The sequence below is a fragment of the Coturnix japonica genome, chromosome 7 (assembly GCF_001577835.2).
Source record: "Coturnix japonica isolate 7356 chromosome 7, Coturnix japonica 2.1, whole genome shotgun sequence".
Taxonomy (NCBI): domain Eukaryota; kingdom Metazoa; phylum Chordata; class Aves; order Galliformes; family Phasianidae; genus Coturnix; species Coturnix japonica.
In genome coordinates, this window is record NC_029522.1 from 8448071 (window position 1) to 8475228 (window position 27158).

Sequence of the window (27158 nt, forward strand, 5' to 3'; positions counted from 1 at the left end):
GACAAAGCACAGATGTTGTTAAGGTCAGGAAAAGTGCAGATAGGATGTATTTTCTTTGTGTGGATGTCTTTACCTGGTACCTATGTGAATTCCCCAAAAAGCGACTAGAGGAGAGCATTGAGAATGGCTGGAATCAAAGTGGGATGACCACATGGCATGCTGAGCTGAATGCTTTGCATAGCTACACTGTCAGTGAGCCAGAGGGCAAGGAACCAGCCATGAGCATGGCTTCTCCTTATTCTTATTTACCTTCCCGTTTGTTATCTTGGACATAAAGAAGTCTGTAAGCCAGGGATTTGGGCAGTTAACCTCAAATAAACCCTAAAAGACCTACTTCAGCGAAGTGTAACAGCGGCTGTTGAATTTAATGGAGCTGGGCTTGCTCTCACCAAGGGTGATTTGGAGTCTGAAAGCTTGTTGCTTCCTGGAAGCTGCTGGCATTTTTCTGGTCCTTCCTCTTGCCTTGTGTGCAACTTTGTTTTTATGCTGGCTTTATGCAGGTCTCCTCTGCAAAACTGCCTGTGTGAGAGAGAGGAGCCTGAAGTGGAGGGATGCACAGCTGTAAAGGCAGGCATTTGTTTCTGCTGTGAAATATCCTTTCTATACTCAGACAGACAGCAAATATTTGACAAGGAGCAAGAAAATCAGGTATGCAGCTTGACAAAGCGGTGTCGTGACTCACCAGTACATCATTTCACAGCTTCACCCAGCCCCAAACACTGTTCAGGATCAAAGCGTCTTGCAACCAGCCAGGTTTGTTTCCTTAAACAAAACTAAATCATGCTTCATAAGGTCAGCAAGCTCCCAAAGGGTCAATTACAGGAATACAGCAGCAGATGGGTAGCTGTGGCATGAAATGAAACCGCTCAGTGAGTGAGGTGAAGGAGCTCTTCGTTCTCCATTTTACAGGCTGGTAATTCACTGATGTGTAAAGGCAATTCAGCAGTTGGAGGTCCTGGTCTTGACTCATGGTGTGCAGGTTAGCATAGATATCTTCCAGGTCTGCTTGTTGACTTCTCAAGGTGCAGTCTGGAAAATAAACCCTATCGTGGATGGTTGAAAAGGAGACAGGACTTTAAATCCAGGCTTTAACCAAACAAAAGTTGTCCAAATGTATCTTGCTCAGCTTGTCAAGGTCTCTCTGGATGACATCCCATCCCTTGGGCACACTGACCACACCTCATGGCTTGGTGTCATCTGCAGACTTCCTGACGGTGCACTTGATCCCACTGTCAGTGATGAAGATACCAAAGAGCATCAGTTTCAGTGCTGACCCCAGAGGGAGATGGCTCTGATCTCCATCTGGGCACTGAGCCATTGACCACCATTCTCTGGGTACAGTCTCACAACCAGTTCCTCATCTATTGAACAATCCACCAATCAAATCCTTATCTTTCCAATTTGGAGAGAAGGATGTTGTGAGAGTCTAAATAAATAACATCAGTGGTCGTCCGTTGGTACAGTTGTGACATCACAGAGGCCATGAGGTTGTTCAAACAGAGCTTGTCCTTGATGAAGCTGTGCTGGTTATGCCATTTCATCTTCCTCTCTTCCATGTGCTTAAGGAGAATCTGCTCCATGATCTTTCTTGGCATGGAGGTGAGGCTGACAGGTCAGTAGTTCCCTATCTACCCTTCTAAAAATGAGTGCAACGTTGCCTTTTTTTCATGTTTCAAATATTGAGAGTGGTGTGGGATTACTGTGTTATGCTGTGTCCCAAGCCCCAGAAACCTTCGCAGTGCCCATGGGTGAGAAGTGTGCAATAGCTGTCCCTCTTCTCCCCCCGTACCATCTATTTTGAGCCTCTTCTGCCCCTCAGGGAGGAGTTCTGGGTGTTTGTGCCCTTGGTTCAGACAGAGCGTGTGGGGTAGTGGTTTCTCCCCGCTGAGGCAGGCAGGATGTTTATGTGCTGCTCATCTCAAGGTGCCCGCAGCCTGAAAGCCTCTTACTCAGTTCTGCCCAGTAATTGGGATGTCTCATTGGCATGCCCAATATCAGCGGATCCAGCTGAAGCCTGATGTTCCCAAACAAACCCTGCCTTCAAAGCCCAGCTTGCAACATCCTCTTGGAGGTTTCTTGCTTGACGTCACCCTGCTCAGAGCTGCTTTCAAACAGTCCCTTGTTAGCCCAGGAACAGGGTACGCTGCCTTCACCCTCCACCAGCGTACAGGAGCCAAACAGCTAAGGGATTTATGAGACATGGTGAGGAAAACACTGAGTAATGAGAGAAGTGGCCTTGAGAAGCCAGGCAGCTGTTTATCTCGTCCCCTGTCTCCCCAAGGAAGCAGCTGCATTGAGTCACATCACTGCCCAGAGCTCTGCCCTGCCCCATTCATAAAATCCCACACCATCTTTGTGTTTGCAGAGGGAGTCCTGGTGCTGGGGAGCAGCAAAGCCCTAATTCACCTGGGTGAGATAAAGAGGCAGGGCTGTGTAGTTATCTCTTGGTGTGTGTTTCATTTAATGCCATCACCCAGAGGCTGGTGGGGTATTCCTGTTCTTGAGAGCAGCATGCTCACAATGGGGTTAGGATGCCTGCTGGCCACCTGGCTGCCTTGCTAACGGGATTATCCCCTCACAGGCAGCTGCCTCTTTATGGCCACAGTCTGGTTTTCCAACATAATTCTTCCTCTCCCCTGTCTCAGACTCTCTGTTGAGTCTGGCCCCTCACTCTCTGTAATTGAAACATAAGCATTGCTGTGCATCAGACAGGCAGGGGCTTTCTTTCTGTGTTGGTTGGTTTCTTTTTTTTTTTTCTTCTTCCCTAATTTCTTTCATGGAAACCCATGGGAGCATGCCTGTAACTTTAAATACCTTCCAGCACCACCAACTGAAATGAGGTTGGGGAATGGAGAGAATTAAAACATGTTTCAAAGAACAGGAGGAATACAAATAGGGAGAGGAGAGCCTGAATTCAATCTTTTATAGGGTCTTTCAAGGAGAATAAAATAATCTCAGGAGAGGAGAGTGCCTATAAGGGTAGCAGCTTCGTGCTTTCTCCTTCCCAAAGACCTATGTGGAGGTGTAGGCCTGAGTTTCCTTCAAAACCTCCATCCACCACTGTTGTCTGTAACTCCTTCTTGATCTCAGCTAAGAGGAAAGGAGTCCAATGGGATGTGATCCTGGAAACCCCATTGCATGAGGGTTTGGTCATCCCTGCACTCTGCTGCTGCACAGAGCTGAGGATGCTGGGTCTGTCCAGGGACCACATCCCAGAGGCTGAACCATCATCCTTTATGGTTCAGAGAGGAACTGAGTGCAAAACAGCACTGGGTGTGCTGAAAAGAAGAGAGAAACTGCTGCAGCCAGGTATGTTTCCAGCTCAGTCACAGCCAGCTGTGCTGAACTCTGCTTTGCCCACAGCTCACTGTCGCCTGCGAGTAAAACCCCCTTCCTGTGGAAGGCTGTAAGGCAACTAAATGTGGTATGTCATGGATGGGGTGATGGAGGGGTATGGTGGGGATGCAGGAGAGGATGTGGTGGAGGCAGTGGGCGTGGAGAAGATGGAGGGGACGTGGTGGGGATGGGGATGATGAAAAGGACTTCAATGACTGGATGGTTGGAATCTGATGATCCTCAGGGTCCCTTCATTCATAGAATCATTCTATGATTCTGTGTCGCCATGTGCATCTGCAGGAGATGACCCTGTGGAGCTGGTTCTCCTAGCTGCAGCTTAGCAAGGGAAAACCCACTGTGAAACTGCTCCTCAGGCTTGCAGGTGTCCCTCTCTGACTTGCTCTTTTTCATTTCTTCCCCTTCCTTGGAGGCTTTAAGCAGTGCAGCCAGTCCTTAATGTAAAAGAAATGGGCAAAAAAACAACTGAGAATAATGTTTCCAAAGAAGGCTGTAAGCATAGGAATGTAAAGCTGTGTAGTGTGGACCTCTCTCTTTTGGATGATCCTTATTCAGCACTGAGAAATGTGTTTATTTGCAGTACGCCCAGACTTGATCCTTGAGCTCTCTCTGCTGAGCTCAATGCTTGCACTTGTATGAAACCTTGAGCAAGGGAAGAGATCTTTTGCCTGCAGCATGTTATTATGCTTGGTGTGCTGGTGGGAGCCAGCCCTGCCTACTGGGTTCATGCTGCACTGGTGGGAAAAGGCTGGTCATTGCTGACATCAGGAAGGAGTTTTCCATCAGGAAAATTAAGGATGGAGCTGAAGGATGTGGCTGCCCTGAGTCTGTAGATGTTCTGCATAGTAGAGTGAAGTCTATGCATTACCACTGCACTTCCTGAGATCTTAAATAGTGAAGAATTTCAAGAGAAATTAATGTTAGAAAGTTAACCAGCTGGTTCTCTGTCTGTCTGTAGGATTTGTGCTGGCTTATAAGCAAGGGGCTGGGTGTGTGCTGCTGGTCTTGTTGCCCTGCAGCCAATTGAGCAAGGGGCAGAACTCTGTGTTTGTTGGGCTTCCTGAAATGCTCATTGCTCCCAATGTGTTTGTACGTCCCTTGGGAAGCTCCATCTCTTCTGGAAAGCAGGACTGGGGCATGAGCCAGTGTGCTTCCCCTCTTCTGATACCAACTGCGTGAGTACCCAAACTTGGTCATTTCTGTGGTGCATCCAAGGAGGTAGGGAGGAAAAGTGAAAATATTTTCCAATGCAATTGGGCAAGCAAAAGCCAAATAACACCATCAAATTGAATCTGATTAGCTCAGGACTGGTGAGCAGATCCACAAAAGGTGATGGAAGCATGGGGCTGCATTTGCTTTTGACAGGGACAGATGTACCCAGGCAAGCCAGATTCGTCAGCATGTCTGCACGCGTCTTACACAGGGCTGAGAGCTGTGGGATCTCCCTTAAACACAGCCTTGGGGGTTGAAAGGTGCCCTTCTCTTCTGTTTTGAAACAGTTTTCACTGGATAAATAATCAGTACATCACCAGCTGCCATGCAGCGTGCTTTGTCTGTAGGGCTCACTGCAAAGGGTTAAAGCCCTAAACAAAGCCAAACTGACCAATTCTGTCTGGCAAAGCTGATTTATCAGAACTGAAACTATCCGCAGGAACAGGCATCGTCCCCAGATTAAAAAAGAGAATGTTTGAGCACTGCTTTAAAGGCACTGCTGTCATCTAAACCTGAAGTTTTAGTTTCTGGATGGAAACAGTGCTTTATCCGCCTTGTACCAAAAAGCTGGAGAGCATTACAAAAAATGAAGGAAAACATCTTGAAATGATTATAGCAGAGTGTTTTGGATGATAGGCTTGTGAATGGTTTTGATATCCAAAGTTTAACTTGAAGACAGATGCAGGAACAGCAGGACCTCTTTGCCATCAGCCCCTGGAGGTCCCACCTCTCCATCCCAAACCTGGATGGGCTGACGGAGGTGGGCAGCCCTGGGAATGGAAACTGAGTTCCCAAACCCCTGTCCATCTCCCCACCAACAAACAGTGCTGTTTCCTTCCTTCCCCATCTGTTCACGTTCTCCATACAAATTCTTCATAGTATTCTCAAAAGGGCAGATGCTGCTTTACAGAAGGATGTTGGCTAAGGTAACCTCCTCCAGTCCCTCCAACCTGTGATCCCTATGGCACAAGGAATGCTTTGGGCTTTGTTTTCTTCCTGCAGGCACATACAGATCCTCTCCCTGCTCATGGAATTCTCTTCAGGAGCCCTCGCTGTTATTTCTGAGACTTTGATGCAGAAGAGGCATGGATGGGTGATTGGCAGAGGGTTTGTTTTTGACTTGGGAAGCGTCTGGACTTGCCCTGTGTTTATGTCTTTGCAGTCTGACTCAAGTCCTGCTAAGCCAACAGGAAGAATCCCAGAAGCTCCACAGGTATGAAGCTGCCACGCTCAAAGGGATGATCTTTTGGTAGCACATCCCTTCCCAAACGTTTCTTCTTTCAGATCTGCTGGTGAGAGCTCACATCCAACAGCTGTTATTTTGATGTTGGTAATTCAGGCATACACAAACACAGCTCATCCTGCTGGCAATGCCCAGCTAACGCACCCTGCAGCACCACCACTGCATATTTTGGCACCCATTGCACACAGCCTTCTCCACCTGCCAAACCGTTTTCCTTGGGCTGTGCCTTTTTGCCTCTGTTTGCTGCCTTGTTTTGATATGTCTACCTTTATCTGTTTATTTTATGGCAGCTGGGATCCCACCATGTCAGCCTCCGCAATGTCTCCCTCCACTCATCCAAATAAGATCAAGCAGTCACCTGAATGTATCACCACTTTGAGAAGCTGACTTTTCTCCTTAAAGGATGAGGATAAAGCTCATAGGTAGAGGTAGTACTTTTCATGAGTCAACTGATAGAACCAGAAAGCTTTTGGCTGTGCAAGGCTTTGCTTAGGGCATTAAGCTGAGTCCAGGGGTTGGGTTGTTCAATGGATTCCCTGTGCAAAGGCACTGTGAATACATCCATGACATTTGCAGTCTGTAAGATAAGGGAATGCTTTCACTAAGCCGTAGCTTGCATAAGAAGGACTCCCCAAGCAAAAGGGGTTGCTTGTCTTCAAAGGGATTCTACTGGAGAGCTGTTTTGTGGCGAGTCAATCAACATTAGTGATCCTCATTAGATTAGAAAAATACACGTTTTCCCTCCAGGAAACGTTTGTAAGTGCTGGTATTTCTAATGTTAGAAATGATTGAAACGGGGCGGTTTGAAATGGCGATTTTTCCTACAGCTGGAATTCAGTCGATGATGGTTTTCTCTCCCACGTCCATTCCCATTACTTATCAGAGCTCATGGTGTGATTTACGCCGCTCCCTCCCACCTCCTTTGCCCGCTGCTGCTCAGCCTTTACCATAAACCCGCACTGCCACCTTCTGGCTGGATTGCAGCTCACAGCCCATTTTCCAACCTCAGCTTTCATCTTAGCCTGCCGAGCTCACGATGCGTGTCCCAGGAAAGTTCAGAGTGCAAAGAAGAATTCAGGTGCGCACAGTCACGATGGTCCATCCACTGAGTCTGTTTATAGCTGATCTCTCCTAGGGCTGGTGACTGTGCTATATGTAATTCCTAGCTTTGATGTAGAGGATGGGAATCCTATGGTGCAGTTCCTTCGAGCCACAAAGCTAAAATACTTTGCTTGGCAGCTGTGAAGCCGACATTGGCCAACAATTAGCCACAAGCATTTGCCCAGGTTTGCTTGATGGCCTGACGATGCAGGCGGTGTCTGAAATAAGCACTAGGGGAAGAATTCAAAGCTTATGCTTAATTCTTTGTTGTCATTAAGTCAGGATCTCACTTCCAAGAAGCCGCCCCGATTTGCTCTCATTGTCTTTTTGTTACTTGTTATCATATGAACTGGATTTTTCCCATAGAGCTGGGAGACTGGAGGTGATGTGTAAGCATGAAAAGGCTGGCAGTGTTTCACCGCCTTCTGAAGGTGATTCCTCACAGCGTGGCTAAGGGAAGAGTGGCCTCTGCTGCTCACTGAGCTGCCTTACAGCTGTGCTCCGAGCTGGGTGTTCACTGGAGTTAATGGGCATGGGCAGGGTCTGACGGCTTTGCTCCATCTTTTTCGATGGAGGGGGACTTGCTGCTTAACAACGTGTCCTGGGCCACTTTGTGAAGCAGCTTGTCCATACCAAAGCCTCTGTTAAAACCTAAGTTAAAGCTTAAATATGTCCTTAAACACCTCAGGCAGGCCTGTGTTGAGACCAATACATTATTAGAAGCACGAACCCTCAGCCTGGTTACTCCTCCCTGCCCTACAGAAGTGATTTAGGAACCCATCAGGCAGCTTTGCATTACTTGTGAAGTGTAAGGTGATGATATCCCACGGGCTGGCTTTTGTGGGGCCATGTGTGCTTTGGCACTGTGTCCCCCGGACTGCCGGATCTCCCTGTTCTGCAACAGCTTGTTCAAACCAAACCCTTGAGCACGTGAGTTGCCTCACACTAAAGTTTATTTTCTCTAAAAGCATGGCAGACTTTCCAAAGTTCAGCTGAACTGCACCTAAGAAAAGAAAATAAAAATCAATGGGGAAATGGGTACCGAACTCCAAATCCCATTGAAATTCAATTCAGTCCCCATCACCTTGCATGAAGGCTTTGGTCTTAGGCTAGAAAGTGACCTTTCACTTGCAAGTCAACCAGCAAACTGTGTAAGGGTGTGGAGAACAGGTTGCAGAAGCCCGTGATCTGGAAAAAGCTCAGCCCTTTTGCTATCAGCAGCTGAGATTAATGTTGCCCCAGTGGGGTCACAGAGAGCAGGAAGCCTTGGTTTTGTGCTAGGTTTTGTTTATTAAATTCAGGTTTCATTGATGTCCAGAGCTGACAAAAAATATTTCCCAAGAAGACAGACAAACAGTAATATTTCATAAATATATATATATATATCAAACTCTTTAGATATAAACAGATAAAATCTCTATTTTGCTCTTTTGGGAGGTCCTTTGTAACCAGGATTTTCAACTGATCCATTAGCAGCAAATGTGTTAACCAGTGATGAACTTCCACTTGTTGTCAAATGATCAAATCCAGTGTTTTAAGATTATTGCTCGCTATTAGACACCTACACACACATACACACACAAGAAAGATACAAAGGGTGCTCATTAAAAATCTTCATTAACAGCACTGACCATATACATGGTCCACCAACTTTGTGTCTTTTTTATTATTGCAGTTATGGCTCAGATGTTCAGAAATGAAGGAAGATGTTGGTGTGATCAATCCGAGGGTGTTGCAGGAGGAATATTTCTCAGCAGGTCCAACCGTGGAGCCTTGCTAAAATCCACCTTTGTTCACTGTGCTGGGCTGAGCATCCCTTGATGTGAGTTCCTCCAGATGCCCATCGCTGCAGACCCAGCACCCAACAGAGCCAGGATGCTGATGTCAGTCCTGTCCTGATCTGCTGGGCCAACCCATGGGGACAAAGAATGGGACTGCTGCACTGAGAAATGTCACGAGGTTGCAGGTGAGTGAGGTATTTTTCCTTCTTGTCTGCGAGGGCTGACGGAGGTAGAGATCCCATGGGAGGTGACAAGGTGAACATCCTCACAATGCTGTCATTAGGGACATCGTTTGCAGCTACTGGTGCAGTGGTTCCCCTGTGCCTATCTGCATACCCCACACAGCTGGTGGACTCCCACCAGGGCTACGCTACAGCAGTTCTTGCTTCTGTCTGCTGGGAGCCCCTTCCCACACCTTCCCTGAAGGGCATTGCTAGCCTACTCCTGGGCAGGGAAACAGGGAACAGCACTACTCATGCTGCAGTCCCTTGGCACAGGAGCGTTCCCAAGGGAAGGTAAACCCACTGTTCCCATGCTCCTCAGGGTGTCATGACAGGGGCGTACTTCTCATCCACTCTTTCCATGCTGGCTCTTTTTGGGTACACCACGCTGGCCAGCTTGAAGAACTCATCTGCAGCATCCAGAGCGATCAGCCGGTCCTGCCAAAGCAATGGGATTGTACACTCACTGCCACCACATCATTGAGCATCCTCTGGCGTGGGTCATCTGTCTGCTCCCTGCACCTGAGCACACTTGCAGAGCCAGAGCAAGAAGGAGGGATGCACGTGAGGAGCTACTCACCACCACAAAGAGGTAACGCTCAGACAGCTCCCAGCTGGTCGGGAAGATGTTTGTCTCTTCAGAGAGCTTTAGCAGGATGTCCCGGGCTTTGCTCATGTTCTGAGAGTCGCTGACAATGCTGAGTTTGGTCACTGACAAGAGGGAGTCTGCTTCCTTCTGGAAACCTGGGGAGAAGGTGTGTTAGAGAGAGGAGCCAAATGTGCAGAGAGCAGTGGGTGTCCCTGTGCAGCAATGAGTGAACGTGCGTTTGTTGGTATATAGCAGTCGCCATCTCTTATAGCAAGGGCGCCAAAGGAAAGAAAGGAGGAGGGAACTGAATTAGTGTGGTGATCATGAGATCTTTAAATGTATTTGCCACCACTGACTGCACTTATCACTAGGGAGCTGGTGGTGATGCACAAGCTGAATCAATAATGAATTCCCAGCATTCCCTCCCATTTAAGTGCCAGAACAGCAGGTAGGGCAGGAGTGGCTGAGCTCCCCACCTCTTTTGCTCCCAGTGACAATGCCCTGGAGCAGCTCCAAGCCCTCCTCTCATTAGCCACCAGCCACCTGGAGCAGGAGGGCTGCAGCTGAGCAATTTCATTTGCTGAAAGAACATATCAAATTCACTTTGGAGCAAACAGAGTGGGTGATTTGGCTCCAATCAGCTGGTAGGAGCTGGGGAGGAAAACTAGGTGTGTCTGTCTTCATGTCTGGGAGGAATATTCATTTCTCCACGCTTATCTTGTTTAGAAGAACACAGGGTGAAGTATTGCGAAAGGAAACCTGAGATGGATGACTGTGTGTCCAAGCTGTCATGGGTTTGAAGGGCTCTCCTGGACCCTCACCACTGGCCATCCTGCTGCTGGTGGCTCCTGGGCTTCTTCTCATTCAGCACCATAGAAAAGACATTGTTTTGTCCTTCATCTTACCTAAATCCTCCAAAATGTGCTTCCACCTGCTTCTCACTTCTTTCCGTGTTTGCCGTAAGGTATAAATATCATAGTTGAGCTTTTGCCATTCCTGCAGAGCAAAAAGGTATCATAGTTATTTGCATATGAGGAGGCCTCTGCTGCTTTTCTGGGAATTACAATATCTAGAAATGGAGCCAGAGCTTGTAATTACATTCCATGGACTGTGGCAACACCTTGTTTGCATAGCCTGGTGGTTAAACTGGCATTGCACCTTTTCTAATAGCTGTTCATAGCCTATAGAAAGGTAAAAGTTGCTGCTGTACAAAGGTCACGCACACAGTGTCTTCTCCAAACTGATCTGGCATCTAACTGGAGTTAGTAGGTCTTCAGAAGCATTTGGGAACAATAAAACTAGGCTATTTTAAAGGTTGTGGTAGCATTTTGTAAATCATAGACTCATCAAAGATGGAAAAGACCCCCAAGATCAACCAGTCCAACCGTCCACCTACCACCAGTATTTCCCCTCTAGACCACATCCCTCAGTACGTAGCAAGGAAGAGGGGTGCACATGGATACTGGATGGCCAAGCTGGAACCATTTGAAATAATCACTATCCTCAGTGACTACCAGGTGATCAATTAATGCTTTATCCTAATATGGCTTAAATCCACAGACTTGACCTCAACCTTTGTATCTGCATAATGGGATGCTGCATGAAGGGGAAGGGCTTGAGGTTATTACTGCAGTTGCATCAGTGTCATTAGAGATGCCTGTTTGTAGAAAAAGACATTCCTGCACTGGAACACAACCAGGAGTATTTCTCCTACATGGATTTAACACACATTGACACCGAAAAGGATGCACTGACGGAAGTGCCAGCACAGTGGGGTTGTAGCATCACTCAGATCATTTCCTCTCACTAACAGCCTCGATTAACGCCATTGCTGAGCAGCAGGTGACACAGATATGCTCCTGCAGAATGAACAGGTGCACCTATGGGCCATCCTACTGGGATCCTGCTCCCTGAGTTTGTGAAGCTGTTGAACACCTATAGGGACAGGCTAAGACTGCCAGCAAAAAGAGGCCTGGTCCTGCCCTCCCTGAAAGTCACTAATCCGAGTGGCCAGCACACAGCGAAGCTGCTCCTGCTGCTCTCTGGATTAAGAGCAGTGTGATTTCCCATCTATTTTTGTTTTGAGGGAATCTAGGTTACAGCTTTCTCATGCATCCTGCTTACTGAGTCTCTCCACGGAGGCGAATCTAGTCCCAGAGGACCTCTAACATTGTGCTGTCCAGGAAGAATTTGGGGAGTGTGTGAAGGAGCAGCCTCAGTGCAGAAAATGATGCTTTACAGGGGTGGACAAGCAGCGTGGGAGCAGCACATCACCCATTTCCTGTTATTTGTCACCTCCCTGTGCTACAGGGTTTTATTTTACGCCACAGGTTTGATGGTGCTGCAGGGCCATCCTGCAGAGAAAGACGCTTTGCAATGTTGATCCAAAGCGTTGTTGAGCTTGGATGGCAGCTTTGATCTCAAGGGCTGCATTAGTGTTGCCAGCCCCTTACCGGTATAAAGGAGGAAAATGTATTCTTTTCATTTATTCCTCAGTGCCCATAAGTTAACGCTATTGGCATCGGTGTTAGAAAGGCTCATGATTCAGAATGCAGAAGCAGAAATGGATTAGCTTAAGGAAAATGAGATGCTGGTTTGATGGTGATGCCACGTGGAGACGCGGGGTGACAGCAATTTGTGTCCTTCCAGCATCCTAAATCCCCACGGTGCAGGTAGGGAAGGATGCAGTGAGCACACAGACATCCAGGGGGGGCAGCTCTCCCATTTTCTCCTATTTTAACTGAGATTTACAAAAAAAGGTGCTGTGTTTGTGTCATGTTTGCTGTTGACCATTCCCTGCCCTGTGGCATCTGTCTGCTCCCAGGGCCAGCAGCAGCTCCCAAAGCAGATTATGCCCTTGGCACTGTTCTTCAATTAGACTTTTCTCCCTCCCTCATTAGGGGAAGTGGCAATGCAAGCTGGCCTAGTTTTCCAATGCTCACTGGAGGACAGAGAGATTTGGGGCTGAGGGCAGGAATGTTGGCTCTCCAGGCCAAATTCCTCCTACTGCCAGTCAGAAAGGGTGCAGCTGGAGGCTGCGGCAGCTTGTGTGCCCTCAACAATTCTCTTTGCACAAATAACGGGACCTGGTGGGACATAGGAGAGCTGGGAGCACCCCATAGCAGCAGGAGTTGCTCACCCTGTGTGCCTCCAATTCCCCAGCTGTAACAGCAGTGGGGCTGAGCATGAATGAAGCATTCCTAATCAGGCTGCTGAAATCTCCTGTGCACAGAGTACTTTGGAGAAAGAAATCAGGGCTTCAAAACAGTGCTTATGTAACAGGGATGATTTTTTTTTTTCCCCTTCTGTGCCAGTTCCTCAATAATCACCCATTAGAGGAGCACTTAATGCTGCGCTGGAGCTGTAGTACCCAGGATGTGGTGGGCATCCCCAGCACAGAAACCCTCAGATAGGGAAATAGTGGCCCAAACTGAGAAATAAATGGAGCTGATGATCTCGGAGCACACTGTAATCTCCTCACCTCAGAGTCCTTGTCCAGTTGGCTCCGGCCCACAATCATGTTGTACAGCACCCGGTCATCATCTGCCTCTGTGTGGGTAACATCATGCGGGGTGCTCCACAGGTTCTGTTCCTCATCCCGTGCCAGTGTGGCTCCAAAGGAAGCATATGGGTTGTTGTTGCTGCAGAGAGGGGACATGAGGCTGTGTTAACACCCAGTGTCACCTCGGCCTTCCCAAAGTCCCTTTCTGCCAGCTGAAATGTGGTATGGCCATGGGACAAAGCACATGATGCTGCTGGGGATGGGTAAGCCTGGAAATGGGGTGGCTTGGGAAAATCTTAGCCAGGTGATGGACCTAAATAGCTGGCCTCATCCATTTAACATGGGAGGGGGCAGATGGAATCAGCCCTTCCCCAGTGCTGTCCCACAATGGGACAGAAATTGAAATGCTGGAAACTGAATCTATAAAAGAATTGTGCTACAGAAAGCTTGGTTGAACACTGTTATGGGTTTCCCAGAGAGCTTGTGGGGTCTCCCAGCCACGGAGATGCTCAAAACCCAATGGGAACTCTCCTGGGCATCCTGCTCCTGGTCTGACCTGGGTAGGGGCTGAATTCAGATGGAAACACCCAGATAGGAACACTTGGAGCCTTTAAGGAAAGCCTGGGTCTGTCTGCTCAGTGTTTAAAGAAGGGCTTCAGCATCTAAATGAGGGCTGTAAGAAAGAAGGGCACAGACTCTTTAGCAGTGTCTGTGACAGGACAGGGGGAGATGGTTTCAAAGTAGAACAGGGGAGATTTAGTTTGGATATAAGGAAGACGTTTTTACAATAGAGTTGGTGAGGCACTGGCATAGGTTGCATAGAGAGGTGGGGGATGCCCCATCCTGGAGATACCAAGTTCAGGCTGGACGTGGCTCTGAGCACCTGATGGAGCTGTAGGTGCCCCTATTCATTGCACAGGATTTGGACCAGGTGGTCTCTAAGGGTCCCTTCCAACTCAAACCAGTCTATAGTTCTATGAATAGGCAGCAGGCAGAGCATCACCTCCTGAGCATCATCCCCCCCCATGGTGGTGAAGAGCACTTCTGAACCCCATGCTTATGGCTGGGTGCTGTGAGTGGGAAGTGAAAGGATTTTATGGGGTAGTTTGTTTCTGCAGGGAGAACTTTGAGCAGAACGTTTCCATCAGGCCCCCATGTTTCTAACCAAGACACCAAAGAAAAACACCACAAATGGGGGAATATTTTAGGCCTTACACAGTGGTACCAGCAGCTGTCCTGCAGCATTTCACAGCCACAGATTTGTCAGGTCTGGAAGGGACCTGCAGAGATCATCATGTCCTTTTCCTGCTTACTCTGTGTTAGAACAACCCCCTGCTGATTCCATTTGCTATCCAAACCCATTCCTTCCTTTAGGAATCCATCCATCCAACCTTGGTCATGCTGCAGTGCTTTATCCCCGATGTCAAGGCATTACAAAGGGTGCTAAGGGGAGCTCCAGCATGTGGATAAGCCCTTAAAAGTGGCTCTCTAAATAGATTTCCCACAAACCAAAAACCTGAGTGACGGGTAACAAGGGGAGGATCATCTCTCCCAATCTCTCATTAAAGCCAAGGGAACAGGTAGGTTGCAGGGTGCAGATGGCACTGCTCAGCTCTCCCAGCACATCTCCAGGTGTCCCAACCAAGCATGGAACTCCTGGGAGACCAGAGATCCCTTTACCAAGGGGTTCTCTGTGGGGTTCTCACCCTGCACAGCCTATGGGGCGTTGTTCCATGTGAGCTCATCAGCATCCTCCTGCTCCCTCCCACTCACTGACCCACCCTGCTCACTGTAAGATCTTTTGGCACTGGCACTGACACTAACACACCTTAGTTTGCGAGCCACTCCCTTGTGTCTTGCAAGATGATTCCCAAGGAAGGGGCCCAATCTGTGCTTGGGAGCCAGCAAACATGTGGAGCAACCATGGGAAGTGTGGGCACGGAGCTGACAGCAGGGCTGAACATCACTAAAATGAGGAAATATGTGGAAAAACAGCACAGGAAGGGATGCCTTCCCATCTTGTGTCACTTGCAGCTGTTTCCATGGGACCAGACGGGGACTGGACCAGCTTCAATTTGCTCTTTATCCAGAAGCATCAACGCTTCATCAACAGACTTCTGCTCTGGGCTGCTATTAGCCCAGTTTAATGCATCCCAAGACTCGGAGGCCAAATGCTCAGTTTGTTTGCATTGTTCCTTTTAAACAAGGCTGCTGCAAGACCCCCACTCTGCAATATAAAACCACAAAAGCCTCCCATCCGGGGACAAGCCAGCAATTAGGCCATCAGGTTAATTATGCTGCCGCACTTGCGCAACAGCAGGTGCCTCTGCTTTCCTGCTTATGACATTAATTGGATCGGTGCAGAGAGGCACGTTGCTAAAGAAAGGTGCACGGCAGCACCCGCACCTCTGCCTGTGTGCTGGGCTCTCGGGAGGTTAATGCGAATTTCCTGGCCCGCCAGCCCCATCCTTGAGATTATCTGCTTATTATTTAGGGATCTGCTTTTAACAGCACCAAATCAGGGTGCTTCAATCCCTGCCGCCAGTCCCCGCTAACTAAATAGGTCACCACATGTGTCTCGGAAATGCTGCGGTGCTATGGGAGGGTCTGGGTGCTGCTGCAGACCCCCTCCCATGCAGGCTGGCTTAGAGATCTGTCATCTTTCAACCTCGTGCTGCATTCGGACAAAGGCTCAATGCGGTGCCCCGTGCTGCAGACCTCCAGCTCCCCTCCCTGGGCATCCCCAGCAGCCCCAGTGGGACCCCATCCATTGCCTCTCATTTCAGCCTCCCCGATGAAAGCCCCGAACCCTTGCAATGGGAAGACAAAAGCCGGGCGGTTTCTATGGTGAAAGACACGGTTTGCTCTCCAAAACTTCATTTGGCTGTGGGAAAATTGAAAGCAGTGCTCCGACACGCATTGTGCCATGGGGAATGAGACCCAAACAAGGCAGAAAGCGAGCAGGGGGCTGGGACAAAATCCCTCTAGGGCTTCGGAATCTCTGAGCAGCGGCTGCGGAATGACAGCTGGGGAAAAGGGAGAAGCGTAAGGTGGGAGAGCGCTGCGGGCAAAGCGGGGCAGTGCTCGGAGCATCGCCCCAGTGCGAGCGGAGCGGGAACGGGATGGGATCACCCGGAGCAGGGATGGGATGGGGACAGGGGCACTCACCTGAGCAGCGGCTCCTTCTCAGGGGCTGCCGCTTCCCCGCCGCAGCAGCCGCAGCAGCCGCCGAGCGAGCGCAGCCAGGCGCCCAGCCCCATGGGCGCAGCACTGCCGGGCTCTGCCCGTCCCCGTGCCCCTCCCTGGTTCCCCCCGCTGCTCCCCCCGGCTCCCCCGTGCCTTCAGCCGCCGCAGGGCATCGCGCTCGCCCTCCGGGGCCCCGCACAGCGCCAGCACGCAGGGCACGGGCAGAAGAAGGCAGGGCACGCTCATATTTCTCCCCCTCTTCTTCGTTCCGGGGCGACGCCGATTCATTACCATCCCCTTCCGGGGAATTATGGCCACTCGGATGCTCGGGAGTGAAGCTGTGCGCCCGCACGTTGCAGCAGCAGTGCCGTACCCATACCGGGACACGCTCAGGTTGGGGGTCTGTGCCCAGCAATGGGGGGGCCCCCAGGGTTATTTCCCACAGGGATCGGGGACAGAGGGGATTATCCGGGTTCTGGTTTCCAGCACTCATGCTCAGGGTCCCTTTCATCATGCTCGGGGACCGATGGCTTTGTGCTGCTCACCGCACGCATCTCCACCATCCCACCCGGCCTCAGCACTCCTACAGCGATTTCCCCCATCCCATACAATGATGGGCACTCAGAAATCAGCAGCAGGCATTGGCCCTCCCCTTGGATCTGCTGTGCTGCTGCCTTGTTTACACAACGGCAGCATTCTGGGGATCACAAGCAGCACGCAGCCTGGGGTGTGAGCAGCTCCCACCAGCTCACCCGTGGCCATCTCCCTTCCCTGCCTGGAGCCTTCATCCCACACACCACTCAGCAATTAGTCATTCAGCTCCTGAGCCCTGCGGGTTCAGAAGGAGCCTTGCAGAAACCCTGAGTGTTTTCATATCCCTTTTTTTCCTCTCTGTGATGATAAAGGTTGTTCCCTTTCCATCAGAGCATTGGCACAGGGAGTGCTGGGGTCACCATCCCTGCAGGCGTTGCAGAACAGTGGGGATGTGGCATTGAGGGCTATGGGCAGTGGACGTGGTGGGGTGAGCTGGTGTTGGGCTTGGGGGATCTTAGCTGTCTTTTTTAACCTGAATGATTCCATGCCATAAACAAAGGAATGTCTCCCAAGAGCCAAAGCCTCTCTGGGGTCTTAAAAGCAAATCACTGCCTCCAAAAAGTAAGTGCAATATTACCAACTTCTGCACGGTGCTGCAGGTACCCCCGGCACAGATGGGGCTCCAGGCCCTGTTTTGCCTATTCCTTGTGGTTCCATCACTAACAGAGATAGAAGCAGGGGCTCTACTGTGCTCAGCTATGTGCAGTGAGCACTGCTGCCCTGAAGGCATGCAAAAAGCCAACAGGCTGCCTTGGCCCAGGTGTGGGGTTTTGCTCCTAATGCTGGCAGCATGGTTATAAAAGCACCCTGGGAGCCTTCCTCTTTTTGCAGGGTACGAGGAGAGGACTTCAGCACGGAGAAGTAAGTATGGGCTGGGGTTCCCACAGGCTTTGGTTCTTGCTCTCCTTTGGTATCTGCTGCTTGAGCTGTTGGGGCTGCTCATCATCCCCTTGTGTGCACTCTGAGATTACGCTATGCCTAATTACCACACTCCCTGTACCAAGGGGAAGCCCAGCTCCCAGGCTGCAGCAAGCTGCATTAAGGCTTTAGGAACCCCACAGCAGAGACCTTAAGATGCTGTACTTGCAGCTCAGCCACACGGCGCTGCAGCTCTAGAGGGAGCAGTCGGCCCTACAGCCCGGCTGCAGCGCTGTCAGGCCGGCTGCTGCTCTTTCACCCCAGCTACGCTGGGAGGGGTGGGAATGTTTTCCTGGAAAGCGTGGCCCCACCCGTGGTGTTTGCGTGCAATGAGCCCTGCAGGGCCCCGTTCTGCCCCATAGCGAGCCCGTCGCTGCTGGCTGTAGGGTGGGTGGCCTCGTCCCTTCGTCCCGACACGGCAGGAGAGCCTGGGAGCGGTGACTGGGGTGCTGCTGGGAACGGCTGGTGTCGTGAGTAGCTGGGGGCGCTGGGGAAGCGGCAGGGAGCGGATGGAAACGTTGCAGTGTGGGCAGCCAGTGCGTGCTCCCTGCTGAAAGCAGCCGGAACAGACAGCAGCGGCTCTTCCTGCATTACGAGCTGTAACCCTTCCCTGCCTGGTGTGCCCAAACGGCACGGGCTGAGCTGTTCTACCGAGCTTTTTGCATGCAAATGCCGTCCCTATGGGAGCTGCACGTCCCGTCACGCTCCCTGGTTCCGTCTCTCTTACTCAGCGCCTGCCACAGACGGGCCATGGCTGCTGAGCCTTCCGGCTTCCGAGCACAGCCCCGCGGCTGGGGACGCCGAGGGAGGGGCCTGGGCAAAGTCCTGGTGCTGGGTGCAGGCTGAGCACCGCTGTCCCCACAGGACAGGACGGGCCCTGTGCTCCCAGCATGGCTGCGCAGATGTTTGAGGGCACGCAGCATGCAGCCGTCTACCTCAAGTACCGCTTTGCCCCCGGCAAGGAGCTGAAGGACATCATCCTCAACTACCTGCAGGAGAAGGTGAGCGCCCCGCAGCTGTGCTCTCTTTGTATCCTTACCCATTCGCTTGGGGTGGGATGTGAGCAGGGCTGGGAGTTGGGGTGCTGCTGCTGAGCTGTGCCCCCTGTCCCTGCAGGCTCCCAGCTGCACCCAGCTGGCTGTGGATGTGGGCTGCGGCTCAGGGCAAGGCACAGCCTTCTTGGCTGAGCGCTTCGAGAAGGTGGTGGGCACCGACATCAGCCACGCACAGATCCAGGAGGCCAAGGCTGCCCCCTCTCCTCCCAACATCTCCTACCTGTGAGTGCTGCAGGCAGAACCCTGCTCCATGTGTGCCCTTTAGCTTCGTGCTTTGCTCTATTATTTCCAGCGTTACACACTGTTATTTTCCCTCCCCGTCCACAGGGTGTGCCCGGCGGAGGAGCTGCCCTTTGAGGATGCCTCGGTCGATCTCCTGGCCTCGTTCACGGCCGCGCACTGGTTTGATATTGAGAAGTTCATGAACGAGGCCAAGCGTGTGCTGCGGCCGGGCGGCTGCGTGGCCATCAGCACCTACACCACTGATATGAGCCTGCACTATGGGGACTGCTCTGAAAAGCTGACCCAAATCTTCCGGGAGGTCAGGGAGGGCACCGAGACTGGGGCTCACCTGTGCTAGGCAGGGGGTAACGTACAGAGATGGGTGGGTGCTGAGGGGGAGAAGTGATGGGGTGAGGTGCTGAGGGGCTACAGTGTGAGCTGCTATGGGGAGAGGGGAGCAGGGGTGTCATAGAAGTGTAAGTGCCTCAGACACCAAGCTCTATGGAAATGGAGAGCTCAGCATGGTTGTTTATCTGCTGTCGTTACAGGCCTGGGGCCACCTCTTAAAATACTCGCACAGTAGAGTAAAACACGTCCTGGAAGACTACAAGGAGATCTTTGAGGCTTTGCCATTTCCAGACAAGAAGAGGTGAGCAGGAGAACCTTGGTGCATGACTGTGAGTGGGTGAGAATGCTGCTCCTGACCCATCAGCTGCCACGAGGAGATGCTTGGACCATGGATAATGTTATGGGTTTTATTCATCACCTTGCTCTGCAGTTGCCCTTGTTCTACTGCCTGTATTTAATGTCCCAGTGCTCCTTTCTTCTCTATTGCCTTTCTAGAATCACCAACATCTATGATAAAATTCCCATGACGGTTGCTGGGGTAGTTGGTTACTTAGAGTCTGCCTCTCCGTACCAAGTCTTCATAAAGAATGACCCTGAGGCTGCAAAAACCCTTCTCCCAGAGATGGAAAAGAGGTAATAATAATAATAATAATAATAAAGGCTTTTATGAAAATAAGCAGGGCATGAAAGATGCCTTCCTGTAGGGTGAACCAAGAGTGGGGTTGAGGGGAAGGAGGGGTGCACTGCTTTGTGAAAGGGTTCCTGTAAATTGGTAATCTGAGCTTTGAAGTGCTTTAGAGGAAAGAATCTCATCCCTGGTTGTGGTTATCTCCCCACACCTGGTGCTACTTGGCTGTTCGGGGGTGGAGGACCCTTCCTGTGCTTCTTGCAGGCTGCTGGAGACCATGGGAGCTCCCTCACGTGACACCCCGCTGGAGTTCTGGGTGAGGCACGTCTGCATCCTGGGGCACAAGGAAGCGTGATGTGAGCCTCCTCCTGGCCTGGTGCTGGGAGAAGCAGGACTCTGAACACCCTGCTCTTTCAAGGGGACATCAGTGGCGATTTCAGTGATCGAAGCCTTAATCTTTGTAAGCAGACGTGAGCTTAATGCAGGGCCCTGTCTGTGCCACGCTCCCGGTCTGCCCAACACCCTCCTGTTGGAGGGACCAGGGTGGTTGTGATTCTTATCCCACATCCGATACTGTAACAGCTGAATTTCTTTAACAATAAATAAGTTGCACAGTGGAGTTGTTTGGCTTTTCTAATAGAGACTTGATTGACCTGGCTGCTCTGGCCCCTGTAGAATTCCTTGGCATGGAGCTCTTGCAGCTTGAGCCTCCCCGGGCTTGCTTTTGCAGAGAGATGTTTTCATATCCCTTGGATCCAGCCTCAGTTTTTTATCTGCTCTGTGCACTGAAGATAATTGTGTGCCACTCCATGAAATGAAGTGATTCAAAGTCAGGTCTCAGCAGGTGCTGGTCACCTGTGCTATTTGCTTTCTGGAAGCACTGAGCTTCAATAGGGATGTCTCCAGTTCCTGTAATCCCTGCCCCAGGCAGGAAAACTGCCCTAGAGCTGCAGTCTATGAGGGGTGTGGGTCCCCTTTCCCACAAAAAGGGATTTTGTGCATCAGTCCCATGAGATTTTTCTCCCATGGAAGAACCGTGGGGAGGATGTGGCCAGCCAGTCCCTATGGGGTACCACAGGTGAGGCAATGTTCCCCTGGCTGTCCCCTGTGTTAAACCCCAGAGGGCTGGAGAGGCCGCGTCCCTACAGCACTGGCACAAGAGCTTTCAAAAAAAAGGCGGGTTTTTATTCACAGCTGCTTGTTGGAACAGCTCTCCTTACATTGGCCTCTGGGGGATGATGCAGGGGTGATGTAACAGCATGGATTGCGTCACTGCAGCAGACTTGGGCTGGCAGTGGCACCAGCAGGTGGGATGGCTGCAGTGACAGATGTGCGGAGTGGCCGCCTGTTGGATTTGGGCACTATTTTATCTTGCCTCACATTTTTTCCCCCCCGAGTCTTTGTACAACCAGCTCCAGTAGTGTGCGGAAGAAGCTCCTGGGCCCTCCTTACCGCATAGTATGGCTGGTGGCCAATGCTCCCTGTGCCAGCCTCCTGGTGAGTCACAGGGCGATGGCCTCACCTGGCGCCGGTGACTACTTGGTACAGCCATGCCTGTTTTGCTTTCCTTTTCACACCTGGGGATCTCCTGCTTGTCGGGGATTTTTTTTGCTCTGGAAAAGCAGAGCGAACCTCCCCAGTGCTTTGCTTTCACTCTGTAGCACTGGGGGACCTGTCATTGTTTGCGACACCCGATGTATTAACAGCATAGTCAATAGATGTGGAATGCAATTAACAATTTCTTCATATAGTGAGGCCAAGTAGCTGCTTGTTTTCTTTAAGGCAGAAGCAGAAGGGGGCTGCAGCGCTGTCTGTGCCTCCCTGCTGGGCTGGCTGTGGTGTCTCCAGCCTGTGGTGGCTTTAGGGGTCCTGCTGTGGTGGGTGACAGCTGTTGCAGTGGCAGAGCCAGGTTCAAAGGAGCTATGCCAAATGCAGTCAGAGTGGGCTGAGGTACGTCCTGTTGCAGCTCCTTATGCAGGAGTCTGGGTTTTCCAGCCAGCTGCTCAGATCTCAGTGTCCCCAATGGAACCATGCAGCGTGTCATGCTCCAGTGCTCTGTGCTTACAGCTCTGGCTTCCCTGCTCTGCTTTCACTTTACCTTTGGCACCTTGGGATTTCCTGCTTGCCCGTGTAAAGAAATGACGTCTCATTACGCTTTGCCAACCAGAAACGATGCCTGGGGAAATAAACACTGCGGTGACAGAAGAGACAAACCAAAGGAGCCAAGTCCCACAGCAACGTGATGCTGCTATGACACCCAATGGGCCACCCCAGAGCATCTTTATGGTTGCTCTGAGTGCAGCCAGCAGAAATGGGCACAGGTTTTTGGGGTAAATCCCCTGGATTATGGTGTAGATGGGACTGCAAGAGCTGGACCGAAGGGGAGGGTGAGCTGGCATTGTCCATGAGCGTGTTGCCCCTTCTCCCATGTAGGCCGTAGTGCTCCAGCTGCACTGAGGGTGTTGTGCCCAGCTTTAACACCTCATGGGATTTTTCTGTTATGGATGTTCTGTGTCTAGCTTGGGTAACTTCTGTGAAGTTACTTAAGCTGCTTTTGGCTTGTATTTCATGGCTGTACCAAGTGTGAGCAAGTTGCATTGAATAAAATGCATTTATTTCAATGTGTCTGTTTCTTTAAGTAGACAGAAAGGAGAGAGGAGCTTGGAGCACACAAGCTAATGAAGAACCGAGCCTTGACTGAGGCTCAGGCTTTTAATTATTGAGCTTAGCTGTATTAATGAGTCACATAGACCAGTGCTGGTGGGACCCTGGTCCTGCAGCGCTGTCCATGACTTGTCATGAGCAAAAAACCCACATCTCCAGCGCTTTCAGGCTTTACATCTGCATCTGGCTGTCCTGGCTCTGCTCCAAGCTCTAATTCCATCCGGTCTGAGCAAAGTGAGCTCTGCTGCTGGCTGAGCTGCACCACTCCTCATCCTGCCTGTCCAGTCCCACAATACACTGAGTGCCCCTGTTCATCGCAGGGGAGTTGGACCAGATGGCCTTTAAAGGTCCCTTCCAACTCAAGCGATTCTACAATAACCTGCTCCAGCTGCCCCTGCTTGTTATACACACAGGATTACATTTTTCTACATTAAATGATTGATTAATGCACAAAACAAAATGCAGATGTAGTTTCACAGCTCAGGTTACCTTGAGGAAACGGCAGCTTTTGGATGCACAGTGTGTGCTGTGGCTGCCTTACTCAGTGCTACACTACTGCATAGTCACTCTTTACACACATGGGTATATTTTGCTATACTTCATGATTGATTAGTGCCTGACATTCAAAGCACAGTTATAATTTCACGGCTCAGGTTACCTTAGGCAAAGGGCAGGTTTCTTGTAGTACAGGCATGTTTTTACAGCTGCCAAGGCAGCGCTGTGAAGATGCTGTATTGGCACTTTCCATCAATGCTGAACAGGGAGGAAAAGCCACGCACGGTTCTGTGGGGTCCCACCACGTCCCAAGCCCCATCCCGGTCGCCATATCCCCACAGCGCCCTCACCTGTGGCCGCACCTGTGGCCTCGGGGTTTCCTCTCCATTGCTTTCACTTTCCCGTCTCAGAGCTGCAGCGCCGCGGATTTTCCTGTCAAGCAGAAAGTGCAATCCTGTCCTTTAAAAGCCAGGGAGATGGGGCAGAGTAGGAGCAGAAGCGACTTGAGGATCACCACCACCACACCTGATTCTATTTCTTCTTATACTTCTTTGATTTTGATTCGAAGATGATACGCTACGGATTCGCAATCATATTGATGGGGACCCTGGGGTCCCTCCTGGTGGGCGCCTTCCCCCGGGTCACCCCAGAGAAGAGCTGCAGCCTCTCCAAGTACCAGTTCCCTGCGCCTTTGGAGCTGAAGGCAGTGCAGAGGATGAAGGAGCAGTTTGTGAGTATCAAGGGCAACGAGATTGGGCTTGGGGGCATTGGCTGGCAGGGAGTGAAGCAGAGGGGCAGCTAAATTTCAGGCCCTGAGCAGCAAGATGAATGTTTTCTGGGGTGTTTTTGGACAAGATGGATGTTTTCTGGGTATACAGGGACAAGTTAAATGTGTTCCAGGCAGTTTGGGGACAGCATTTCCCAGCAGCAGAACTTACCTGCCCTTAGATACCAACAAGCAGTTTGGTTTCACACTTCTTGAGGGTGAAGCGGGTTGTGAAACAGCCCCAAATCCAAGCGCAGCTTTTCAATCTGTCCCCACTCTCCCATGTTTCACCTGCAGGAAGACATCATGCTGTTAACAAACCGAAAATGCAACACCAGGCTCTTCCATCGGAAGTGGAGCACGGCCGAGCTGTCGGTAAGGATGATACTATGGAAGGGAAACCCTTCCTCCAGGCAGGACCCCCTTCTGCACACCGAGGCAGCTTCAGATCTGTAACCACTGTGCTCTTGTCTGCAGGTACCTGACCGCATCACGCTGGTGGAGGCTGAGCTGGACCTCACCATCACCATGCTCACAAACCCCACAACCCAGAGACTGGCTGAGACGAGCCAACAGCCCCTGGCCTTCCTTACCCAAGTCCGGGAGGACCTGAGAGACTGCGTGAGTGTCCCCCCAGCCCTCCAGCCCCAGCTCGGTGGCATTGGTGTTGGTGACAGCACCATGAGCATCACTGGTTCTTACAGTCTCTCTCCTTGCAGTTGGCTCTCGAGGCACCTTCACATCATCCCTCTGGGAAACTGAGGCACTGGCTGCAGAAGCTGGAGACAGCCAAAAAGAAGGTAAGTCAGGATGTTGGGCAAGAAGGCTGATGTGGTTCCAGGGCCCCCTTAGCAGACAGCTCATCACTTAGTATTCAAAAGCTCTAAATTCCACTTCAGAGTGTACAAATCAAGGCCGAACTGAAGACTTTTTAGCATTCCTCTGTTAAGAAGCAGCCAAAAAGGCATTCATCAGCACCTCCAACTATGTCTGGAGTTTTGCCCACCCGTATAAAGCTACTTGACTTCCCAACCCCAAGCAATGCAGGGAAGCCTGCATTACAACCTGCAGCGCTCAGCAGGGAGGGACCAAGGACCCAATATACCAACAGGTCCTGTTTGTGCTCCATCCCTGTTGCTCACTTCCCCTTCTGTCATTGTAGGAGACCGCCGGCTGCCTGGAGGCCTCGGCCATCCTCCACATCTTCCAAGTCCTGAACGACCTGCGGTGCGCAGCCCAGCGTGAGGACTGCACTTAGCCCCACTGCTCTGCATCCGCCCGGGAGCAGCGCCTGCTCTCACGCTGCTTTATGGAAGCTTGGCTATATTTTCCTGTTTTAGCTTGTGTCTTATTGACGTGAGCTCAGGGAACAACTTTGTAACAGCCTTTTAATTTATTGTGGGTTTTGTGGGGGGGTTTTGTACCGTGTATTTATAAATATTTAAGGGAGACATAAAGAAATGCACTTCTTGAAAGGTACTGCTCAATGAGGATGAGCGTATTTATTGTATATCTTTGTTTTGCTGGTTTTCAAAACACTGTTTTTACAGAGATCTATTTTCTGTACTCGCTATTTATTACACACTTTATTACATGTATTTACTTGTATAGATAATTTATTTTTACATACTATTTAACATGAAAAAGAAAATAAATACCTTAAACTGACAAGCTGCCATCATGTTTTCATAATGTCTTGCTATAGTATCATCCCATCAGAATCATGTGGGGAGGATACCAATATGGATGCTGGGCATTTGAAGCCAGCATAACATCACCCACGTGCTGATGCCACCTGCAGGTGCACCCTGACACCTGCCATAGGGCTCACTTTTGGGATGAATAGATGCCATGGTGGTTGGGGTGGTCACTGCTTGTTGGTGCAGTATGGGTAGCACCAAACATGGGAAGTCTGAAGCCTAAAGCATCCCAGTCCTGAGTGGGAAAGGCTCCAGGCTTAGCCATCCCAGGAGCTTTCATAAGATCCCTGTATGATTTAATTATCAACTACAAGGTGAGGACAAGTGAGGAGTGCTGGGGAAGGAAACAACCCTGCAGGGAGAGGAGAAAAGGGATGGGTGAGCAGGGCTGAACCTCATTCAGTTTGTATTGCTTTGGGCCCAGATGCTTATTTAGAGACAGGTGACTGAGGAGGGGAGCTGCAGCTGTGAAGGTCACACATGGTGTCACCAGGGCAAGAAATCTTCTCAGATCACAGCAAGGGGATCCAAAACACATAGGTGAGATCTTCTGCAAATTGAGAAAGTCAGCAGCTGAGCTCCATCACTATATCATCTAATAAACAACTTCTGCTCCCAGCTCTGCCATCAGAACCCAGGTTCATGTTACCCACAGACTCTGTGCACTGCTTGTGGCACAAAGGCAATGCAGCCTTCAGTAATCTCCATCTTTGGAACTGATTTGTAGTACAGCACCAAACAGAAGAGATCTCCCAGCTGCTGGCTGCCAGGCCTTGATATACCTTAGAGAATTATGCACAACTGTAAGCAATTTGCTGATTCATCTGATACTGTTACAAGAAAGGGTGATTAAAAGGCTGCTGTGACAGAACAGGTCCTGCTAGGAGGTGGATTTCTGTTGAAATTAAGGTAAAGTAACAGTCGTGTGTAGGGCAGCAATGATAGTGAGGGTGTTGGTTTTTTTTTCTTCCTTTTTTGTGCATATGAGGCTTTGGCTTATTCAAGCCTGGAGGAACTTGAAGAGCATCCTGCCCAACTCTGGAGTCAAGGCAAGCTGTGCAGGGATACACCCACGTGAGTCTTGAATGGTTCCGGGAAGAGAGATTTCACAACACAGGTAAGGCTTTCTGTTGGGTGATTCTTATGAAGCAGCTCTGTGCCAGTGCTGGAGTGGGCAGAGGATGACAAGCAGGGACTGTGATAGAGCCAATGTTTTCCCAGCTTTCTGTGAAATCCCTGGATGCTGAGGGCCAGGGGCCCAATGTCTGCTTACATCAATGGCATCCTGTGTCTATTAGGAAAGGTTTTGAAGTAGTAGAAGCTCTCAGCTCTCCATTCCTTCTCTGAAGCAAAATGCTCTGGCTGCCCTTATCTTACTGATGTGCAGTGTGGACATTTCTTACTGGTCTTGATTTCTTAAGGTGACTGACTTAAAGTCAGCTGGCACAGTTTCTTGTACCTTCTTCTGCTCTGGCTGGATGTGACTTTCAGTTTTATTTGTTCTTAAAAGTAATAGGAAAATCTTTCTTTAGTCCTTGATATCAAATGCCTGCATGAGTTTACAATAGTAGCTCAAGCC

General features: G+C 50.4%; 3 protein-coding genes and 1 long non-coding RNA gene across 5 annotated transcripts; 2 read left to right on the forward strand and 2 right to left on the reverse strand.

Annotated features, from left to right (window-relative positions):
- Positions 1-8180: 8180 nt before the first annotated feature.
- MREG (melanoregulin) lies at positions 8181-17793 on the reverse strand. Its single transcript, XM_015868017.2, has 5 exons — positions 16172-17793; positions 12983-13142; positions 10407-10497; positions 9493-9656; positions 8181-9350 (listed from the first exon to the last, which is right to left on the reverse strand). Exons 1-5 carry the CDS (start codon positions 16261-16263, stop codon positions 9231-9233), a joined length of 627 nt encoding a protein of 208 aa, XP_015723503.1. The 5' UTR covers positions 16264-17793; the 3' UTR covers positions 8181-9230.
- LOC107316486 (putative methyltransferase DDB_G0268948) lies at positions 15939-20571 on the forward strand. 2 transcript variants are annotated; one of them, XM_032445825.1, is made up of 7 exons: positions 15939-16053; positions 18566-18702; positions 18818-18978; positions 19084-19297; positions 19527-19627; positions 19822-19959; positions 20219-20571. In XM_032445825.1, the coding sequence occupies exons 2-7, from the start codon at positions 18592-18594 to the stop codon at positions 20307-20309; spliced, it is 816 nt and encodes a 271-aa protein (XP_032301716.1). In that variant the 5' UTR covers positions 15939-16053; positions 18566-18591; the 3' UTR covers positions 20310-20571. The 2 variants fall into 2 exon arrangements, with proteins under 2 accessions (XP_032301716.1, XP_015723499.1); XM_015868013.2 differs by lacking the exon at positions 15939-16053 and adding an exon at positions 18042-18171.
- Positions 20572-20667: 96 nt separating this feature from the next.
- LOC107316488 (interferon lambda-3) lies at positions 20668-25538 on the forward strand. Its single transcript, XM_015868018.2, has 5 exons — positions 20668-23843; positions 24177-24254; positions 24357-24500; positions 24599-24679; positions 25042-25538. The coding sequence occupies exons 1-5, from the start codon at positions 23682-23684 to the stop codon at positions 25135-25137; spliced, it is 561 nt and encodes a 186-aa protein (XP_015723504.1). The 5' UTR covers positions 20668-23681; the 3' UTR covers positions 25138-25538.
- On the reverse strand, positions 23464-26035 carry LOC107316489. Its single transcript, XR_004307930.1, has 4 exons — positions 25538-26035; positions 24582-24658; positions 24052-24170; positions 23464-23545 (listed from the first exon to the last, which is right to left on the reverse strand). It is a non-coding gene; the product is annotated as an uncharacterized LOC107316489 (long non-coding RNA).
- Between the last annotated feature and the right edge of the window lie 1123 nt (positions 26036-27158).